The 17,380-nt window shown below is 41.8% G+C and overlaps 1 protein-coding gene across 1 annotated transcript in view; it reads right to left on the reverse strand.

The window, feature by feature from the left end:
• The window catches only part of LOC124719041 (vacuolar protein sorting-associated protein 13), a 447,369-nt gene that overhangs the window by 323,631 nt on the left and 106,358 nt on the right, over positions 1–17,380 (reverse strand). Inside the window, exon 19 of the mRNA XM_047244711.1 lies at positions 409–685. Within this exon, the coding sequence (XP_047100667.1) occupies positions 409–685 (277 nt within the window). The remainder of the gene's footprint in view (positions 1–408; positions 686–17,380) is intronic.

A 17,380-nucleotide genomic window follows, 5' to 3' on the forward strand; every position in this document is an offset into this window, starting at 1 on the left:
TTTGTTCCTGCAGTATTATTCTGCAGAAGTGGGATACAGTAATATTCTTTGCTAGAGTATTGGTTCTTACCAGTCAAAATCCGAAAAATTTAACTGAAAACTGAAGCAATGAAAAATTCCCGGAATTTCAAAAGAATTCCCGGGTTTTACCCGGTTTTCTCCCGGATGAAAAAAATTTCCGGGTTTTTCCAAAATCTCCCGGTTGTCCTGGATCATATACACCCTGTTTGTGTAAAATGGGCTTAAGTTATATTTTAATCTACAATGGTCAGAAGAGTGTATTTAGTATAAAGCCACTATACAGTTTAGATGTGAAAATGGGAGGAATAAAGAAAAGTTAGTATTTGAGTTACAAGTATCAGAGGACATAGAGCTAGTCCGCATTGCCGCAATAGGAGCAGAACGTACCGCTAGAGGGCTTCGGTAGTGCGACAGGCTTCATCTCCTCATCTTCGGCGATGGTTTCCAGCTTGCCGGCATCGGCCGGGCGCGAGGGCAGCTTGCCGCTGGCGCGTGCCGCTCTCTCCTGCGTCCTCTCCAGCACCGCCTGGAGCCGCTGCAAGTATTCGAGGAAGGCCGCCAGCCCCTCTTGGTGGAGCAGCACCGTCAGCCGTGTGAAGCTGATGGCTACCAGCTGCAGAACCGAACCGTGCTTCGTGTGCAGCTCCGGAGACAGACGGTCCACCTGCATCGGAGAATACCGTCCGTCAGCACTTATCGACGTAGGACAGGTGCACCGAAGCTTTTGCAGAGGAATCCTTAATGCTTCTCAGATTCCAGCCATATCTGTTATAGAATAATGTCTGAAACAAATACTAACAAAGAGACAGAGGGGCTGGCCAGTACTTAACTCAGCTCAGCTCAGCTCAGCTCAGCTCAGCACAGCCGATAGATACACAAAACAGAACAGAATTTTTTTTTTTTCCTTCATCAGGGAAGAGAGAGGGGAAAAAGGGATGAAGGGAAAGTGGATTCAGTTACTCACAACCCAGGTTATGAAGCAACAGGGGAAGGTAAACAGGGAGGGTAGTAAGGATGGAGGCATGGTCATCAGAGGGAAGCCAAAGATATTCTGCTGTAAATACTGTGCCAGCTTCAAACCAAAGAGGATGCATACAGAAGTAAAGAGGTATATAGTATAAAGATAAACACAACTATGTAGCAAGGAAAGATGCGTGAATGGCTAAAGAGGAGAGGGAAAAAGGAGAAGACTGAAGAGTAAATGGGAGTGAGGTTGGTTAATGTAAGCTCAGTCCAGGGGGATGGCGGGATGAAAGGTTGTATTGGAGTGCAAGTTCCCATCTCCGCAGTTCCGAGGGACTGGTGTTGGGTGGGAGAAGCCAAATGGCACGTACGTTGTAGCAGGTTCCTAGGTCCCTAGAATTACGCTGGAGTGCTGCTCTGCTACTGGGTGTCGGACATCTCCTAGACAGACAGTTCGTCTGTGTCCATTCAGGTGCTCGGCCAGTTTAGTTGTCGTCATACCAATGTAAAAGGCTGTGCAGTGCAGGCATGTCAGCTGATAAATGACATGTGTTGTTTCACATGTGGCCCTGCCTTGAATTGTGTATGTTTTACCAGTAGTGGGGCTGGAGTAGGTGGTTGTGGGGGGATGCATGGGGCAGGTTTTGCAGCGGGGTCGGTTACAGGGGTAGGAACCACTGGGTAGAGCATGCCGTCCAGCATAATTCTAGGGACCTAGGAACCTGCTACAACATATGTGCCATTTGGCTTCTCCCACCCAACACCAGTCCCTCGGAACTGCGGAGATGGGAACTTGCACTCCGACACATCCTTTCATCCCGCCATCCCCCTGGACTGAACCTATGTTAACCGACCTCACTCCCATTTACTCTTGAGTCGTCTTCTTTTTCCCCTCTCCTCTTTAGCCATTTACGCATCTTTTCATCCTACATCGTTGTGTTTATCTTTATACTATATACCTCTTTACTTCTGTATGCATCCTCTTTGGTTTGAAGCTGGCACAGTACTAACAGCATAATATCTTTGGCTACCCTCTGATGACCATGCCTCCATCCTTGCTACCCTCCCTGTTTACCTTTCCCTGTTGCTTCATAACCTAGGTTGTGAATAAGTGAATCCACTTTCCCTTCATCCCTTTTTTCCCCTCTCTCTCCTCCCTGATGAATGAACAAAGTTCCGAAAGCTAGGAATGTAAATTTTCTGTTCTGTTTTGTGTATCTATAAAATAATGTCTGACACTTAGCGTACAGCTAACATAATGCAGGGCGACACAGAAAAACGGGAACATTTCCACAATCCAAAAAAACTATACGTGATGAAGCAAAGAAGTTGCATTCATAGTAATTGAAACCTTACTACTTCGTTATTTAAGAAAAATCGATGGCATTTATCAGTTTTTTTAAAATTATGTCCTTAAGTTGGTGTCCTCCTGTATGAACATATTCATGAAATCTGCTGTTGAGATGCCTCAATGACCGCTGCAACATCTCAGCTGGGATACTGTGAACAGCATCCCGAATTCTCTGTTTTAGCTCATCCAGGGTTCTTGGTCAAATTGTGAAGACTTTGCTCTTGAGGTAGCCCCACAGTATATATTTGGTGATCTAGGGGGCCAGGAAATGTTACCGAATTGTGAGATCACACAGTTGCCAAACAATTCTCACACATTTGCCATCGACTGCCATGCATAGTGTGATGTCGCTTCGTCCTGTTGAAATCGGACTTCTTGAACATTTGGAAAGTTGTTCAATGCAGGTATGACAAATGTTCATAACATCTCCACATAATGACCGGTATTGACAGTTATTGTGTTTCCCTGTTCATTTGCGAAAAAATACAGTCCGAAAATTCCACGTGATGAAACACCACACCATACTTTCACTTTACTAGCGGGTAAAGGGTGCTCACGAATGTCATTAGGATCTGTGTTTGCCCACTAACAATAGTTCTGTTCATTTAATAACCCGTGAGATGAAAATGTGCCTCATCTGACATTCATAACTTGTGTAGAAATTTGTTGTCATTGCTTATTTTTGTTATCATTTGTTGACAGAATCCTAATTGCAACTGGTAAATGTTGTCCTTCAATTGTTGCACCATCTGTAGTTTGTACGGATGAAATTCACAGGAAGAAGAAGGATTCTGTGAACACTCTCCCAGGGCATTCCAACCATTGCTGCTTGCTTACGAATTGAACGCCGTGGGCTCTGTAAGACTGACGTGCGTATATCTACATCTACATCTACATACACACTCCGCAATCCACCATACGGTGTGTGGCAGAGGGTACCTCGTACTACAACTAACATCATCTCTCCCTGTTCCACTCCCAAACAGCATGAGGGAAAAATGACTGCCTATAGACCTCTGTACGAGCCCTAATTTCTCTTATCTTTGTGGTCTTTCTGCAAAATGTAAGTTGGCAGAAGTAAAATTGTACTGCAGCCAGCCTCAAATGCTGGTTCTCTAAATTTCCTCAGTAGCAATTCACGAAAAGGACGCCTCATTTTCTCTAGAGACTCCCACCAGAGTTCCTGAAGCATTTCCGTAACACTCGCATGATGATCAAACCTACCAGTAACAAATCTAGCAGCCCGCCTCTGAACTGCTTCTATGTCCTTCCTCAATCCGACCTGATAGGGATCCCAAACGCCCAAGCAGTACTCAAGAATAGGTCGTATTAGTGTTTTATAAGGGGTCTCCTTTACAGATGAACCACATCTTCCCAAAATTCTACCAATGAACAGAAGACGACTATCCGCCTTCCCCGCAACTGCCATTACATGCTTGTCCCACTTCATATCGCTCTGCAATGTTACGCCCAAATATTTAATCGACGTGACTGTGTCAAGCGCTACACTACTATGGAGTATTCAAACATTACAGGATTCTTTTTCCTATTCATCTGCATTAATTTACATTTATCTATATTTAGAGTTAGCTGCCATTCTTTACACCAATCACAAACTCTGTCCAAGTCATCTTGTATCATCCTACACTCAATCAACGACGACACCTTCCCATACACCTCTGATGAACACTCACCATCGAGGACAATGTACTGGGTTCTATTACTTAAGAAGTCAACATAACATCAATGTTTGTTGGAGATCGCACTCTTCTTGGTCATCCTGTTCATTTCTTCTTGAGGGCAGATCCAGTCTATTCAAAGTTATTAACCCAACATTTTGCTGTGTGTTTCAATGGAACAGCATCGTGACGTCCTAAATTACAAAAACTTCAAAACTTCCTCTGCGCCGCTGCCAAACTATCATTGTTTTTATAAAACATTTTTATGGCTAAGGCACACTGTTATCCATTCCATTGATCCCTGTTTACTGAAATGGCAGACTGTTTACTCACTAACTGTCATGAAGCCGCAGCTCTGCCAGCTGCCCACGGCTGCCACTACTCATTTTAAATATTCCCGTTATTCTGTGTCACCCTGTATTATAGTGCTTGTGGGAAATGCAAATGTTCGGCAGACACGATATTATGTGATGCCAGTTAGGTGATTTTCTGCAGTGTCAAATGAATTTTTATAGATTGAAGTGTGGTGCCAGTTCTGTTGGACACAGCCAACAGAACCGACACCACGTTACAAAATATATACGAGCGAGGACACCACAGGCACTTTCAGTGTGGATGCACCATATCTTCTGAGCCTTTGCAGGACGTGGCGAATGCTACATGCAGTGCGGCTAATGGAAGCGGGTGCTACTTGCACACTGGAATGTTATCACTGATATTCGCTGCTGGAGCGAACTTAGCTGGGGTATCAATTCTGTTAATGTTATCTGTCACTCATATGATCACAGTTACCTTGAAGTTGTGGTCCTGCTGCGCAGTGCCAATCGTAGCTATAACAAACTTCTTCACCGTCTGCAGGAAGGCACTGTGATAATGGATGAATATGTTTGCTGTGCACTAGCTACAAAATCATGTAACCGCTTCTTTTTAAAATTCTTTTGTATTTAACAGTCCCCATAACATTTTCAAAATATTAATTAAACACTCACATTTAAGTAATTAAAACTTCCGGAAGTTTTAATTACCGAAGACGCCGGCCGTGAAAGCCTACACGCTACGACACTCACATTTAAGCTATTGATAACCAGACTCATCAACAGAGAGATCGTTAGTATCCCAAAATCAAGAAGTAAATAAGTAATTAATTAAGTAATTCCATACAATCTTATTTTGTATTTCTTTTTGGAACAACAGTCATTGTCGACCCAATCTCTTATTCTTTCATGTCCATGGCACCTGCAAGTTGCAACATCAAAGTGTAAATGGCTCCTTCCCCACCCATAAAACACTTGCCCTCCATCATGCTTGTGGCTATAGTGTGCTTACATTTGTATCTTTTATCTATGGGGAAAAAAGAGAAAAAAAGGGGGGGTGGGGGGGGGGGGGGTGCACACAGAAGGTGATCTTTCCTCTACTACTACTACTACTATAAATTACAGTTACTACATGACCATCTTTCATCTGCACAGTAGAAAGGAAGTGGGACACAATACTACCACCAAAGCATGACACATTAAGAATATGGGTCAACCATAACATGTGCCCAGATCATCACAGTAGTTAAGGCAACTGTTCTAGAGAAGCAGAGCATCTGAGTTTGCTTCCCAATCTGACGCACAAATTTTCAACCCTCACCACTGATTCATTTAAATGCCCATAAACAATTACATCCTGTTTCTCTTAATATTGTATTTTTATGGCTTCCAGAATCATCTGAGATATTTGCAAGCTTAGCAGATGACAGTAGCAATATTACTTGAATAATTCATCATTTTTGAAACCTTTGTTACTGTCTTTTGCTTCGTAAGCATTAGGTGACGTGTGAGTTCTCTCTGTTTTGTGTGCTTTTATGCGATTTTGTGTTCAAAATGTGAAGTGAATATGAGAAACAACCAGATAAAGTTATTTACAGATAAACTTATTTACAACGAAAATCAAGTATTTGATGACGATTCAGATCACACATCATCTGAAAATTGTAGTAATTCTACATATTTTTTAAGACGAGTTGCTGCATATGTTTACCATATTATATTCAAAGATTGTGTCATTATGACACAAATGTGTGAATTCCTAAGGGACCTAACTGCTGAGGTTATCGGTCCCTAGACTTACACACTACTTAAACTAACTTACGCTAAGAACAAAACACACACACACACACACACACACACACACACACACACACACACACACAGACACGAGGGAGGACTTGAACCTCCAGCGGGATGAGCCACGCAATCCGTGACATGGCCCTTCAAACTGCGTGGCTCGTTATGACACATTCTCCTTCAGGCTCAACAAGAAATGAATGTGGGCATATAAGTCCAGTGAATGTAATGTTGGGCTGTGTATCTCTCCAGGTTTCAATTTGCAGCACACACTCCTCCACTGCTGTTGTTGCAGTCTTCAGTCCAGAGACTGGTTTGATGCAGCCCTCCATGCTACTCTAGCCTGTCCAAGCTGCTTCATCTGCAAGTAACTATTGTGGCCTACATCCTCCTGAATCTGCCTAGTGTATTCATCTCTTGGTCTCCTCCTATGATTTTTACCCTCCACACTGCCCTCCAATACTAAATTGGTGATCCCTTGATGCCTCAGAACATGTCCTACCAACTAATCGCTTCTTCTAGTCAAATTGTGTTACAAATTCCTCTTCTCCCGAATTCTGTTCAGTACCTCCTCATTAGTTATGTGATCTACCCATCTAATCTTCAGCATTCTTCTGTAGCACCACATTTCAAAAGCTTCTATTCTCTTCTTGTCCAAACTATTTATCGTCCATGTTTCACTTCCATACATCGCTACACTCCATACAAATACTTTCAGAAAATAGTTCCTGACACTTAAATCTATACTTGATGTTAACAAATTTCTCTTCTTCAGAAACACTTTCCTTGCCAGTGCCAGTCTACATTTTATATCCTCTCTACTTCCACCATTATCAGTTATTTTGCTCCCCAAACAGCAAAACTCCTTTACTACTTTAAGTGTCTCTTTTCCTAATCTAATTCCCTCCGCATCTCCCGACTTAATTCGACTACATTCCATTATTCTCATTTTGTTTTTGTTGATGTTCATCTTATATCCTCCTTTCATGACACTGTCCATTCCGTTCAACTGCTCTTCCCACTCCTTTGCTGTCTCTGACAGAACTAAAATGCCATTGGCGAACCCCAAAGTTTTTATTTCTTCTCTATGGATTTAATACCTACTCCAAATTTTTCTTTTGTTTCCTTTACTGCTTGCTCAATATACAGATTGAATAACATCGGAGACAGGCTACAACCCTGTCTCACTCCCTTCCCAACCACTGCTTCCCTTTCATGCCCCTCGACTCTTATAACTGCCATCTGCTTTCTGTACAAATTGTAAATAGCCTTTCGCACCCTGTATTTTACTGCTGCCACTTTCAAAATTTGAAAGAGAGTATTCCAACCAACATTGTCAAAAGCTTTCTCTAAGTCTACACAGTCTCCTCCACTATGAATGCAAATTTTTGCTTTCATCTCCTGTTGTGTATGTTTTTTAGATGCATTTAGAATAGAAAATCTAATAAACCCAAAAAGTTTTGAAATTCAAACTACATATTTATATACATGAAGTATAACTTTAACAAAAACAGCCAGTTATTTTGGCCAGCCAACAGGTAATGGCAACCATCTTCAAGACCAGCACCACAAGTGTTATGAGGAATTGGGTCACTGTAGTTTAACTACTACTCATTTTTCTTTTCTTCAGGCTGAGGCCTGATTTGAAGTCTATCTCCACATCAGTCCCCCGTCTCCTCATACCTCTTGCACCTTATAACCATTTAAACCTGCTTGCTACAGTCTAGACTTCATCTCCCCCCAACAAATTTTTTCCTACACTTCTCTCCAATACTAAACTGACAAAAATTTTGATGCCTCGGGACATACGAGGGCTGTCTGAAAAGTTCTTAGCCTCTCACAGAGACCACAGCACTACTTGTACGAGTTTTTCCCCGTATGATGGCACACATGTTAGTATACACAATGTAAAATTTCAAGTCATTCCAGGCAACAGTTGACTGTATGTAGTCATTTGAAACCATTGTGATGTTTGTGATGATGTATATGGGGCAGGGGGGAGATGAGTGTCATACAGTAATTAAATTCTTTGTACAAGAAGGTATAACACTAACAAAACTTCACTTGCAGCTTGTACACATATATGGCGGCTCTTCACTTTCAATTTTCACTGTGGAGAATTGAGTGGCTGAGTTTAAACATGACCGTTAAAGCTTCCGAGATGATCTGTACGAAGGATGTCCAAAAATTGCAAGCACATTGGAAATCATCGACAAGGTACACAATATAAGCCTGGAAGATCGGCATATAAAGGTGCTTGAAATTGCTAATGCTCTAGGGACAGCAAAGGAGTGTGTTGGTCACATCTTGCACCAGGAGCTGAACATGAGGAACCTTTGCACAAGATGGGTGCTGTGTGTGCTCACTCTGGATCACAAAGGCATCCACCATACCCTCAGACTTTCATCTGTTCTCAAAATTGAAAAAAAATTTCTTCCTGGGCAGTGCTCTTGGTCCATTCGAGAAGTCATCGAGGCTCTAGTTGGGTACTTTGCATCCCTTCTGGTGGACCACTAGAGGGAGGGGATAATGGCATTGGACCACAGTTGGATGAAATGTATTGACATTAGAGGAGATTGTGATCAAAAATAAAACTTATTTGAAAGCATAAATTGTCATTTTCATTTTCACTCTCAGGCCGAGAACTTTTCACACTGCCCTCGCATTCAATTAACCAATTCCTTCTTTTAGTAAAACTCATCTTTCCAATGAATTTCAGTAACTCTTTATTAGTTGATCTGATCCACCTATCTAATTTCAGCATTCTTCTGAAGCACCACATTTCATAAGCTTTCATTCTCTTCTTGTCTGAAATGTTTGTTGTTAAAGTTTGGCTACTGTAAAAGGCTACATGCCAGCCAAATACCACCCAAAAATATTTTCTAATTCTTAAATTTATATTTGTTGTCAAAAAACTACTTCAGATACACTTTTACTGCTATCGGTCATTTGTATTTTATATTCTCTCCTACTTCTAACATCAGCAGTTATGAGGGGCATTCAAATGAAAATGAGATAGACGGAAAAAGTAAGTAAACTGTTTATTATTTCAGAAGTAATCACCGTAACTTTTAATACATTTATCCCATTCTGAGACAACGCTCCCTCCCCACTCAGTATGTTATGGAAGTCGTTACGTTAAATACTCTATGCACATTATGTAATCGAAAGAATCCGGACACCTGGTTGCAAAGTTGGTGACACCCTCTATCAGTAATGCTGCAATTCAGTATGGTGTTGGCCCACCCTTAGCCTTGATGACAGCTTCAACTCTAGCAGGCTTACGTTCAATCAGGTGCTGGAAGGTTTCTTGGGGAATGACAGCCCATTCTTCACAGAGTGCTGCACTGAGGAGAAGTATCGATGTATGTCAGTGAGGCCTGGCATGAAGTTGGGATTCCAAAACATCCCAAAGGTATTCTAGAGGATTCAGGTCAGGACTCTGTGCAGGCCAGTCCATTACAGGGATGTTATTGTTGTGTAACCACTCCACCACAGGCCGTGCATTATGAACAGATGCTAGATTGTGTCGAAAGATGCAATCGCCATCCACGAAGTACTCTTCAACAGTGGGAAGGATGAAGGTGCTTAAAACATCAATGTAGGCCTGTGCTGTGATAGTGCCATGGAAAACAACAAGGGGGTGCAAGCCCCCTCCATGAAAAACACGACCACACCATAACACCGTCTCCGAATTTTACTGTCGGCACTACACACGCTGGCAGATGACGTTCACCAGGCATTCGCCATACCCACACCCTGCCATCAGATCGCCGCATTGTGTACCACAATTCATCACTCGTTGTGTGGACAACATTTATCTACTGTTCAATCACCCAATGTTTACTCTCCTTGCACCGTGCGTTTGGCATTTACCGGCATGATGTGTGGCTCATGAGTAGCTGCTCAACCATGAAATCCCGGTTTTTTCAACTCCTACCTACCTGTCATAACACTTGCAGTGGATCCTGAATGCAGTTTGGAATGCCTGTGTGATGGTCTGGATATATATATATGCTACTTACACATTACAACCCTCTTCAACTGTCAGCAGTCTCTCTCAGTCAACAGTTGAGGTCGGCCTGTACACTTTTGTGCTGTACGTGTCCATTCGTGTTTCCACTTCACTATCATATCAGAAACAGTGGACCTAGGAACGTTTAATAGTGTGGAAATCTCGTGTATAGACATACGACAACAAGTGAAAATCTATCACCTGGCAATGTTCGAAGTCCGTGAGTTCCGCAATGTGTCCCATTCTGCTCTCTCACGATGTCTAATGACTACTGAGGTCGCTGATACGGAGTACCTGGTAGTGGGTGGCAGCATAATGCATCTAATATGAGAAACGTTTGTTTCTGGGGGTGTCCAGATACTTTTGATCACATAGGGTATCTCCTGTAATCTAAACGATAACACCGATATGTCACTGGATATGCAAATCTGCTGTTTCACTATCATAACTTCCTCCAATCGACTGTGAGAGTGTAGTCTAACATATCACTTTTGTTAAGTGAAGTGTTGAACAAGTGTTTTTGAAACAACAAATCATGGTCATCACTATAAAAAGTTTCTTTCCATAGCGAAATAGGTAACATGCTGTTTGGATGTATGTCTCATTTACATGCACATATTACAAAATGGATGGATGCAATGTATCACACCACATTTACAGTATCTGCTGGTTGGATGGTCTAGTAAATTTTGACAGGTCTTGCCTGAGAGATACAGTGCGAGCCATACAGAAAGAGCCACTGTGAAAATACCTGCGACATCAGGGGACAAGAGAAGACAGTTAAATAAGACAGGCCATTTGTGGACTTGTCCTTATCAGTGTAAATGTGATGTTCTGAATGCTAAAACAACTTTATTAATAGTCACTATACACAAGAGTAAAATACATGAAATGTTGATTATCAGAAGCATCATATTTATTTTGAAACCAGGAGGATGAGAGAAAAAGCTCAATCGGAAGAGGTTAGGATGCGTGCTGAAATACACAGTCCAGTAACATTAATGAGAACACCACTTACGTTTGAAGCCAATGAACAGTGCAGAAACCAAGCAATTTAGCAGAAGTCCGCATGGGTACGATCACTGGTAGTTCGGGTTAACAGTGGACGCAATTCCGAAACAACTAAGTTGGCAACTGTGGTACCAACGTTCGATACCACTCTTGTTAGGTGTTGCAGTTATCGACTGCAGTCCGTATTAGTATCGTTGGACCTGCAAGTCACGACCAGCGCTGCTCCGCAACTTGTGTCAAGTTTCTAGCGAGCTCCCATCCACTCTTGCTCAGGACGTCAAGCAGTAAAGTAGCACAACCTTCAGCTGATAGGAAGCAACCTCTAACAAGGTGCTTAGTAATGTATGGCCTAAGTGAGGCCTCAATAGCTATCTGTGTATAATCACATGTATGCAGCCAAGAAGAATCCTGTACAACCAGTTAAATACAATATATATTATTTTTTCCAATGACTTCTAATTATTTTAGTCATTGCAGATCCAGACCGTGCAGCCAGCACCTTATCGACATTACTGACAAACCTGCTTCGATTTATATCTTTCTATTTAGCATCTGCCACCAGTCAACATTGGCAACTCATTCATAGTCATGATAACAGTAACCCATTTGCATGCTGCTGTGGTTAAAGTATGGAAAAATGGCGCTACCCAAGGCCTGCACTGAGGCAACAGTGGTGTACCATGAGCCGCAGATGATGGGTGAATGACAGCTACAGGGATGTGTAAAGGAGGAGGCACACGGCTCTGCACCCACCCTGGCTGCTGCTCATTAGTGACAGAAGCTGGAACTTGCACACTAATACTGCAACTAGACATCCATTAAGTAGTGACTGGTGGCCTTTATCTAGTGAATCATTTTTTTTATTCTCCATTGGTGTGAAACATCTGACAGCAAACACACTGCAACAATTGTTGTAAGGGTCCAGTCTGATGGAGGGAGTGTCACTATCCGGGGGATGTTTTCGTAGTACAGTGAAAACTCACTTTTACACTTTTCAAGGGACTTCAAAAAAATGGTGTAAGCTGTGGAAGTTACATGTAGGATACCCCCTTGCACTTTATGCTTGATATATGTACATAACAGGCGTCAAAAGACTTGTCAGGGACTTGTTTATTATCTAATGAAGGTTTATTATACAAGGTGGTTCACTGATAGTGACCAGGCCAAATATCTCACGAAATAAGCATCAAGCGAAAAAACTACGAAGAACGAAACTGGTCTAGCTCGAAGGGGCAAACCAGATGGCGCTATGGTTGGCCCACTAGATGGCACTGCCATAGGTCAAACGGATATCAACTGCATTTTTTAAAATAGGAACCCACATTTTTTATTACACATTCCTGTAGTACGTAAATAAATATGAATGTTTTAGTTGGAGCACTTTTTTCGCTTTGTGATAGATGGTGCTGTAATAGTCACAAACGTATAAATACGTGGTATCACTTAACATTCTGCCAGTGCAGATGGTATTAGATTCGCGATACATTACCCATGTTAAAATGGACCGTTCACCAATTGCAGAAAAGGTCGATATTGTGTTGATGTATGGTTATTGTGATCAAAATGCCCAACGGGCGTGTGCTATGTATGCTGCTCAGTATCCTGCACGACATCATCCAAGTGTCTGGACTGTTCGCCGGATAGTTACATTATTTAAGGAAATAGGAAACGTTCAGCCACATGTGAAACTTCAACCACAACCTGCAACAAATGATGATGCCCAAGTAGGTGTTTTAGCTGCTGTCGTGGCTAATCCGCACATCAGTAGAAGACAAATTGCGTGAGAATTTGGAATCTCAAAAATGTCGGTGTTGAGAATGCTACATCAACATCGATTGCACCCATAACATATTTCTATGCACCATAAATTGCATGACGACGACTTTGAACATTGTGTACAGTTCTGCCACTGGGCACAAGAGAAATTACGGGATGATGACAGATTTTTTGCATGCATTCTATTTAGTGACCAAGCACCATTCACCAAAAGTGGTAATGTAAACCGGCATAATATGCACTATTGGGCAACGGAAAATCCACAAAGGCTACAGCAAGTGGAACATCAGCGACCTTGGCGGGTTAATGTATGGTGTGGCATTATGGGAGGAAGGATAATTGGCCTCCATATTATCAATGGCAGTCTAAATGGTGCAATGTATGCCGATTTCCTACGTAATGTTCTACTGATGTTACTACAAGATGTTTCACTGCATGACAGAATGGTGATTTACTTCCAAATTGACGGACGTCCGGCACATAGCTCGCGTGCGGTTGAAGCGGTACTGAATAGCATATTTGATGACAGGTGGATTGGTCGTCGAAGCACCATACCATGGCCCACACGTTCACCGGATCTGATGTCCCCGGATTTCTTTCTGTGGGGAAAGTTGAAGGATATTTGCTATCGTGATGCACCGACAATGCCTGACAACATGCATCACCGCATAGTCAATGCATGTGTGAAAATTACGGAAGGTGAACTACTCACTGTTGAGAGGAATGTTGTTACACGTATTGCCCAATGCATTGAGGTTGACGGACATCATTTTGAGCATTTATTGCACTAATATGGTATTTACAGGTGAGCATTTATTGCACTAATATGGTATTTACAGGTAATCACACTGTAACAACATGCGTTCTCAGAAATGATAAGTTCTCAAAGGTACATCTTATCACATTGGAACAACCGAAATAAAATGTTCAAACGTACCTACATTCTGTATTTTAATTTAAAAAACCTATCTGTTACCAACTGTTCGTCTAAAATTGTTAGCCAAATGTTTCTGGCTATTAGAGCGCCATCTATCACAAAGTGAAAAAAGTGATCCAACTAAAACATTCATATTTCTTTACATACTACACAAATATGTAATAAAAATTGGGGGTCGCTATTTAAAAAAACACAGCTGATATCTGTTTTGACCTATGGCAGCGCCATCTAGCGGGCCAACCAGAGTGCCAACTGGTTTCCCTCTTCAAGCTAGCCAACTTTTGTTCTTTGTAGTTTTTTCATTTGACGCTTATTTCGTGAGATCACGATCAATGGACCACACTGTATAATAAAAACTACTGATGTAACAGGAACTAATAACTGTCCGGGACGTAGGAACATCTGCTCAATTTCATATGCCGTAATCTATGTTTTTGAAAGCGTGCAGCTGTCATTCAATATTTAAATAATGAAATACTGCACTAGTTACGTATGTTTTCATGCTTAGCACGTTTCATTTCAAGAATTTTTTCTCGTTGTCATGTGCAAATATGTAAATAAGTATTTTGTATAGAGTTTGAATATGTGTTATTCCGCTGCATCTCTTGCACTGTAGCTGTCTTTTTGGGGTTATCAGGTACTGGGCTTCATCAGTTATGTAGAAATTCAGACACACATGCAAACTATCACTCATACTGTTTGTTTGTGTAACATCACAAAAAATACATACGTAAGTACTGCACTTGAATAAATTCTCGAAACATGTTTTGCTCAGCATGAATAAAATACGTAACCGGTACTGTGTTCAAACTAAAAACATTTGAGCAACTCAAAGTTTCTGTGTGTGTGTGTGTGTGTGTGTGTGTGTGTGTGTGTGTGTGTGTGTGTGTGTGTGTGTGTGTGTGTTTTGGGGTTTTCAGGCGCTAAATCAAAGTTGCTGACTGTGTCAACTAGTGCTCCAAGTGCCCATATGCCAAAACACGATAAATATGGTTCGATAAAGGTGTCCAGATGATCACAGCAATCATGAAACTGCATTTGCGCAGCGGAGATAGTTTGGAAATGGTTGTGATTGGTCACGGTTTCTTTATTCGAGCGAACCTAGTTACTCCCTTATCAGCCACCACTCCATGTAAGGCTTGGCAGCGACGGGAGATACGGCACAAATTGTTACAACTTTTACATGTTTACCGGTTCAAATCCAATGAGTAGAGTGGCCTGGTGTCAAGAAACTTAACCACGTAATATTTGTAAGCACTACTGGCGTCATTTTTTCTCCACAAACATTTTTTCAAAATGTGTAAATTGTGGGAAAATTATAAATATGTTGACGCAAAATCAGGTGCAAATTAACACTGTGGGTATAGGGAATTTGACAGGATCGATAAAAAACATTGTAAACAGTGGGAAAACGTTAATTCCAGGAATATAAAAGTGGGGCTATTCCGTATTCCCTTTGTGATCTCTTCATTCTGGAAGGCACAACACACACATGCAACTATTCTTGGGGATTATGTCCACTCTTATATGATGTTTGTTTTTCCTCATCATAGTGGCATCTACCAGCTGGACAATGCAACATGTCACACAGCTCATAGTATACGTACGTGGTTCAAAGAGCACCAGGATGAGTTTACCATACTCCCATGAACCATGGACCTTGCCGTTGGTGGGGAGGCTTGCGTGCCTCAGCGGTACAGATTGCCGTACCGTAGGTGCAACCACAACGGAGGGGTATCTGTTGAGAGGCCAGACAAACGTGTGGTTCCTGAAGAGGGGCAGCAGCCTTTTCAGTAGTTGCAAGGGCAACAGTCTGGATGATTGACTGATCTGGCCTTGTAACAATAACCAAAACGGCCTTGCTGTGCTGGTACTGCGAATGGCTGAAAGCAAGGGGAAACTACAGCCGTAATTTTTCCCGAGGGCATGCAGCTTTACTGTATGATTACATGATGATGGCGTCCTCTTGGGTAAAATATTCCGGAGGTAAAATAGTCCCCCATTCGGATCTCCGGGCGGGGACTACTCAAGAGGATGTCGTTATCAGGAGAAAGAAAACTGGCGTTTTACAGATCGGAGCGTGGAATGTCAGATCCCTTAATCGGGCAGGTAGGTTAGAAAATTTAAAAAGAGAAATGGATAGGTTGAAGTTAGATATAGTGGGAATTAGTGAAGTTCAGTGGCAGGAGGAACAAGACTTCTGGTCAGGTGACTACAGGGTTATAAACACAAAATCAAATAGGGGTAATGCAGGAGTAGGTTTAATAATGAATAGGAAAATAGGAATGCGGGCAAGCTACTACAAACAGCATAGTGAACGCATTATTGTGGCCAAGATAGATACGAAGCCCACACCTACTACAGTAGTACAAGTTTATATGCCAACTAGCTCTGCAGATGACGAAGAAATTGAAGAAATGTATGATGAAATAAAAGAAATTATTCAGATTGTGAAGGGAGACGAAAATTTAATAGTCATGGGTGACTGGAATTCGAGTGTAGGAAAAGGGAGAGAAGGAAACATAGTAGGTGAATATGGATTGGGGGACAGAAATGAAAGAGGAAGCCGCCTGGTAGAATTTTGCACAGAGCACAACATAATCATAGCTAACACTTGGTTTAAGAATCATGAAAGAAGGTTGTATACATGGAAGAACCCTGGAGATACTAAAAGGTATCAGATAGATTATATAATGGTAAGACAGAGATTTAGGAACCAGGTTTTAAATTGTAAGACATTTCCAGGGGCAGATGTGGACTCTGACCACAATCTATTGGTTATGACCTGTAGATTAAAACTGAAGAAACTGCAAAAAGGTGGGAATTTAAGGAGATGGGACCTGGATAAACTAAAAGAACCAGAGGTTGTACAGAGATTCAGGGAGAGCATAAGGGAGCAATTGACAGGAATGGGGGAAATAAATACAGTAGAAGAAGAATGGGTAGCTTTGAGGGATGAAGTAGTGAAGGCAGCAGAGGATCAAGTAGGTAAAAAGACGAGGGCTAGTAGAAATCCTTGGGTAACAGAAGAAATATTGAATTTGATTGATGCAAGGAGAAAATATAAAAATGCAGTAAGTGAAACAGGCAAAAAGGAATACAAACGTCTCAAAAATGAGATCGACAGGAAGTGCAAAATGGCTAAGCAGGGATGGCTAGAGGACAAATGTAAGGATGTAGAGGCCTCTCTCACTAGGGGTAAGATAGATACCGCCTACAGGAAAATTAAAGAGACCTTTGGAGAAAGGAGAAACACTTGTATGAATATCAAGAGCTCAGATGGAAACCCAGTTCTAAGCAAAGAAGGGAAAGCAGAAAGGTGGAAGGAGTATATAGAGGGTCTATACAAGGGCGATGTACTTGAGGACAATATTATGGAAATGGAAGAGGATGTAGATGAAGATGAAATGGGAGATACGATACTGCGTGAAGAGTTTGACAGAGCACTGAAAGACCTGAGTCGAAACAAGGCCCCCGGAGTAGACAATATTCCATTGGAACTACTGACGGCCGTGG

The sequence above is a fragment of the Schistocerca piceifrons genome, chromosome 10 (assembly GCF_021461385.2).
Source record: "Schistocerca piceifrons isolate TAMUIC-IGC-003096 chromosome 10, iqSchPice1.1, whole genome shotgun sequence".
Classification (NCBI taxonomy): Eukaryota; Metazoa; Arthropoda; class Insecta; order Orthoptera; family Acrididae; genus Schistocerca; species Schistocerca piceifrons.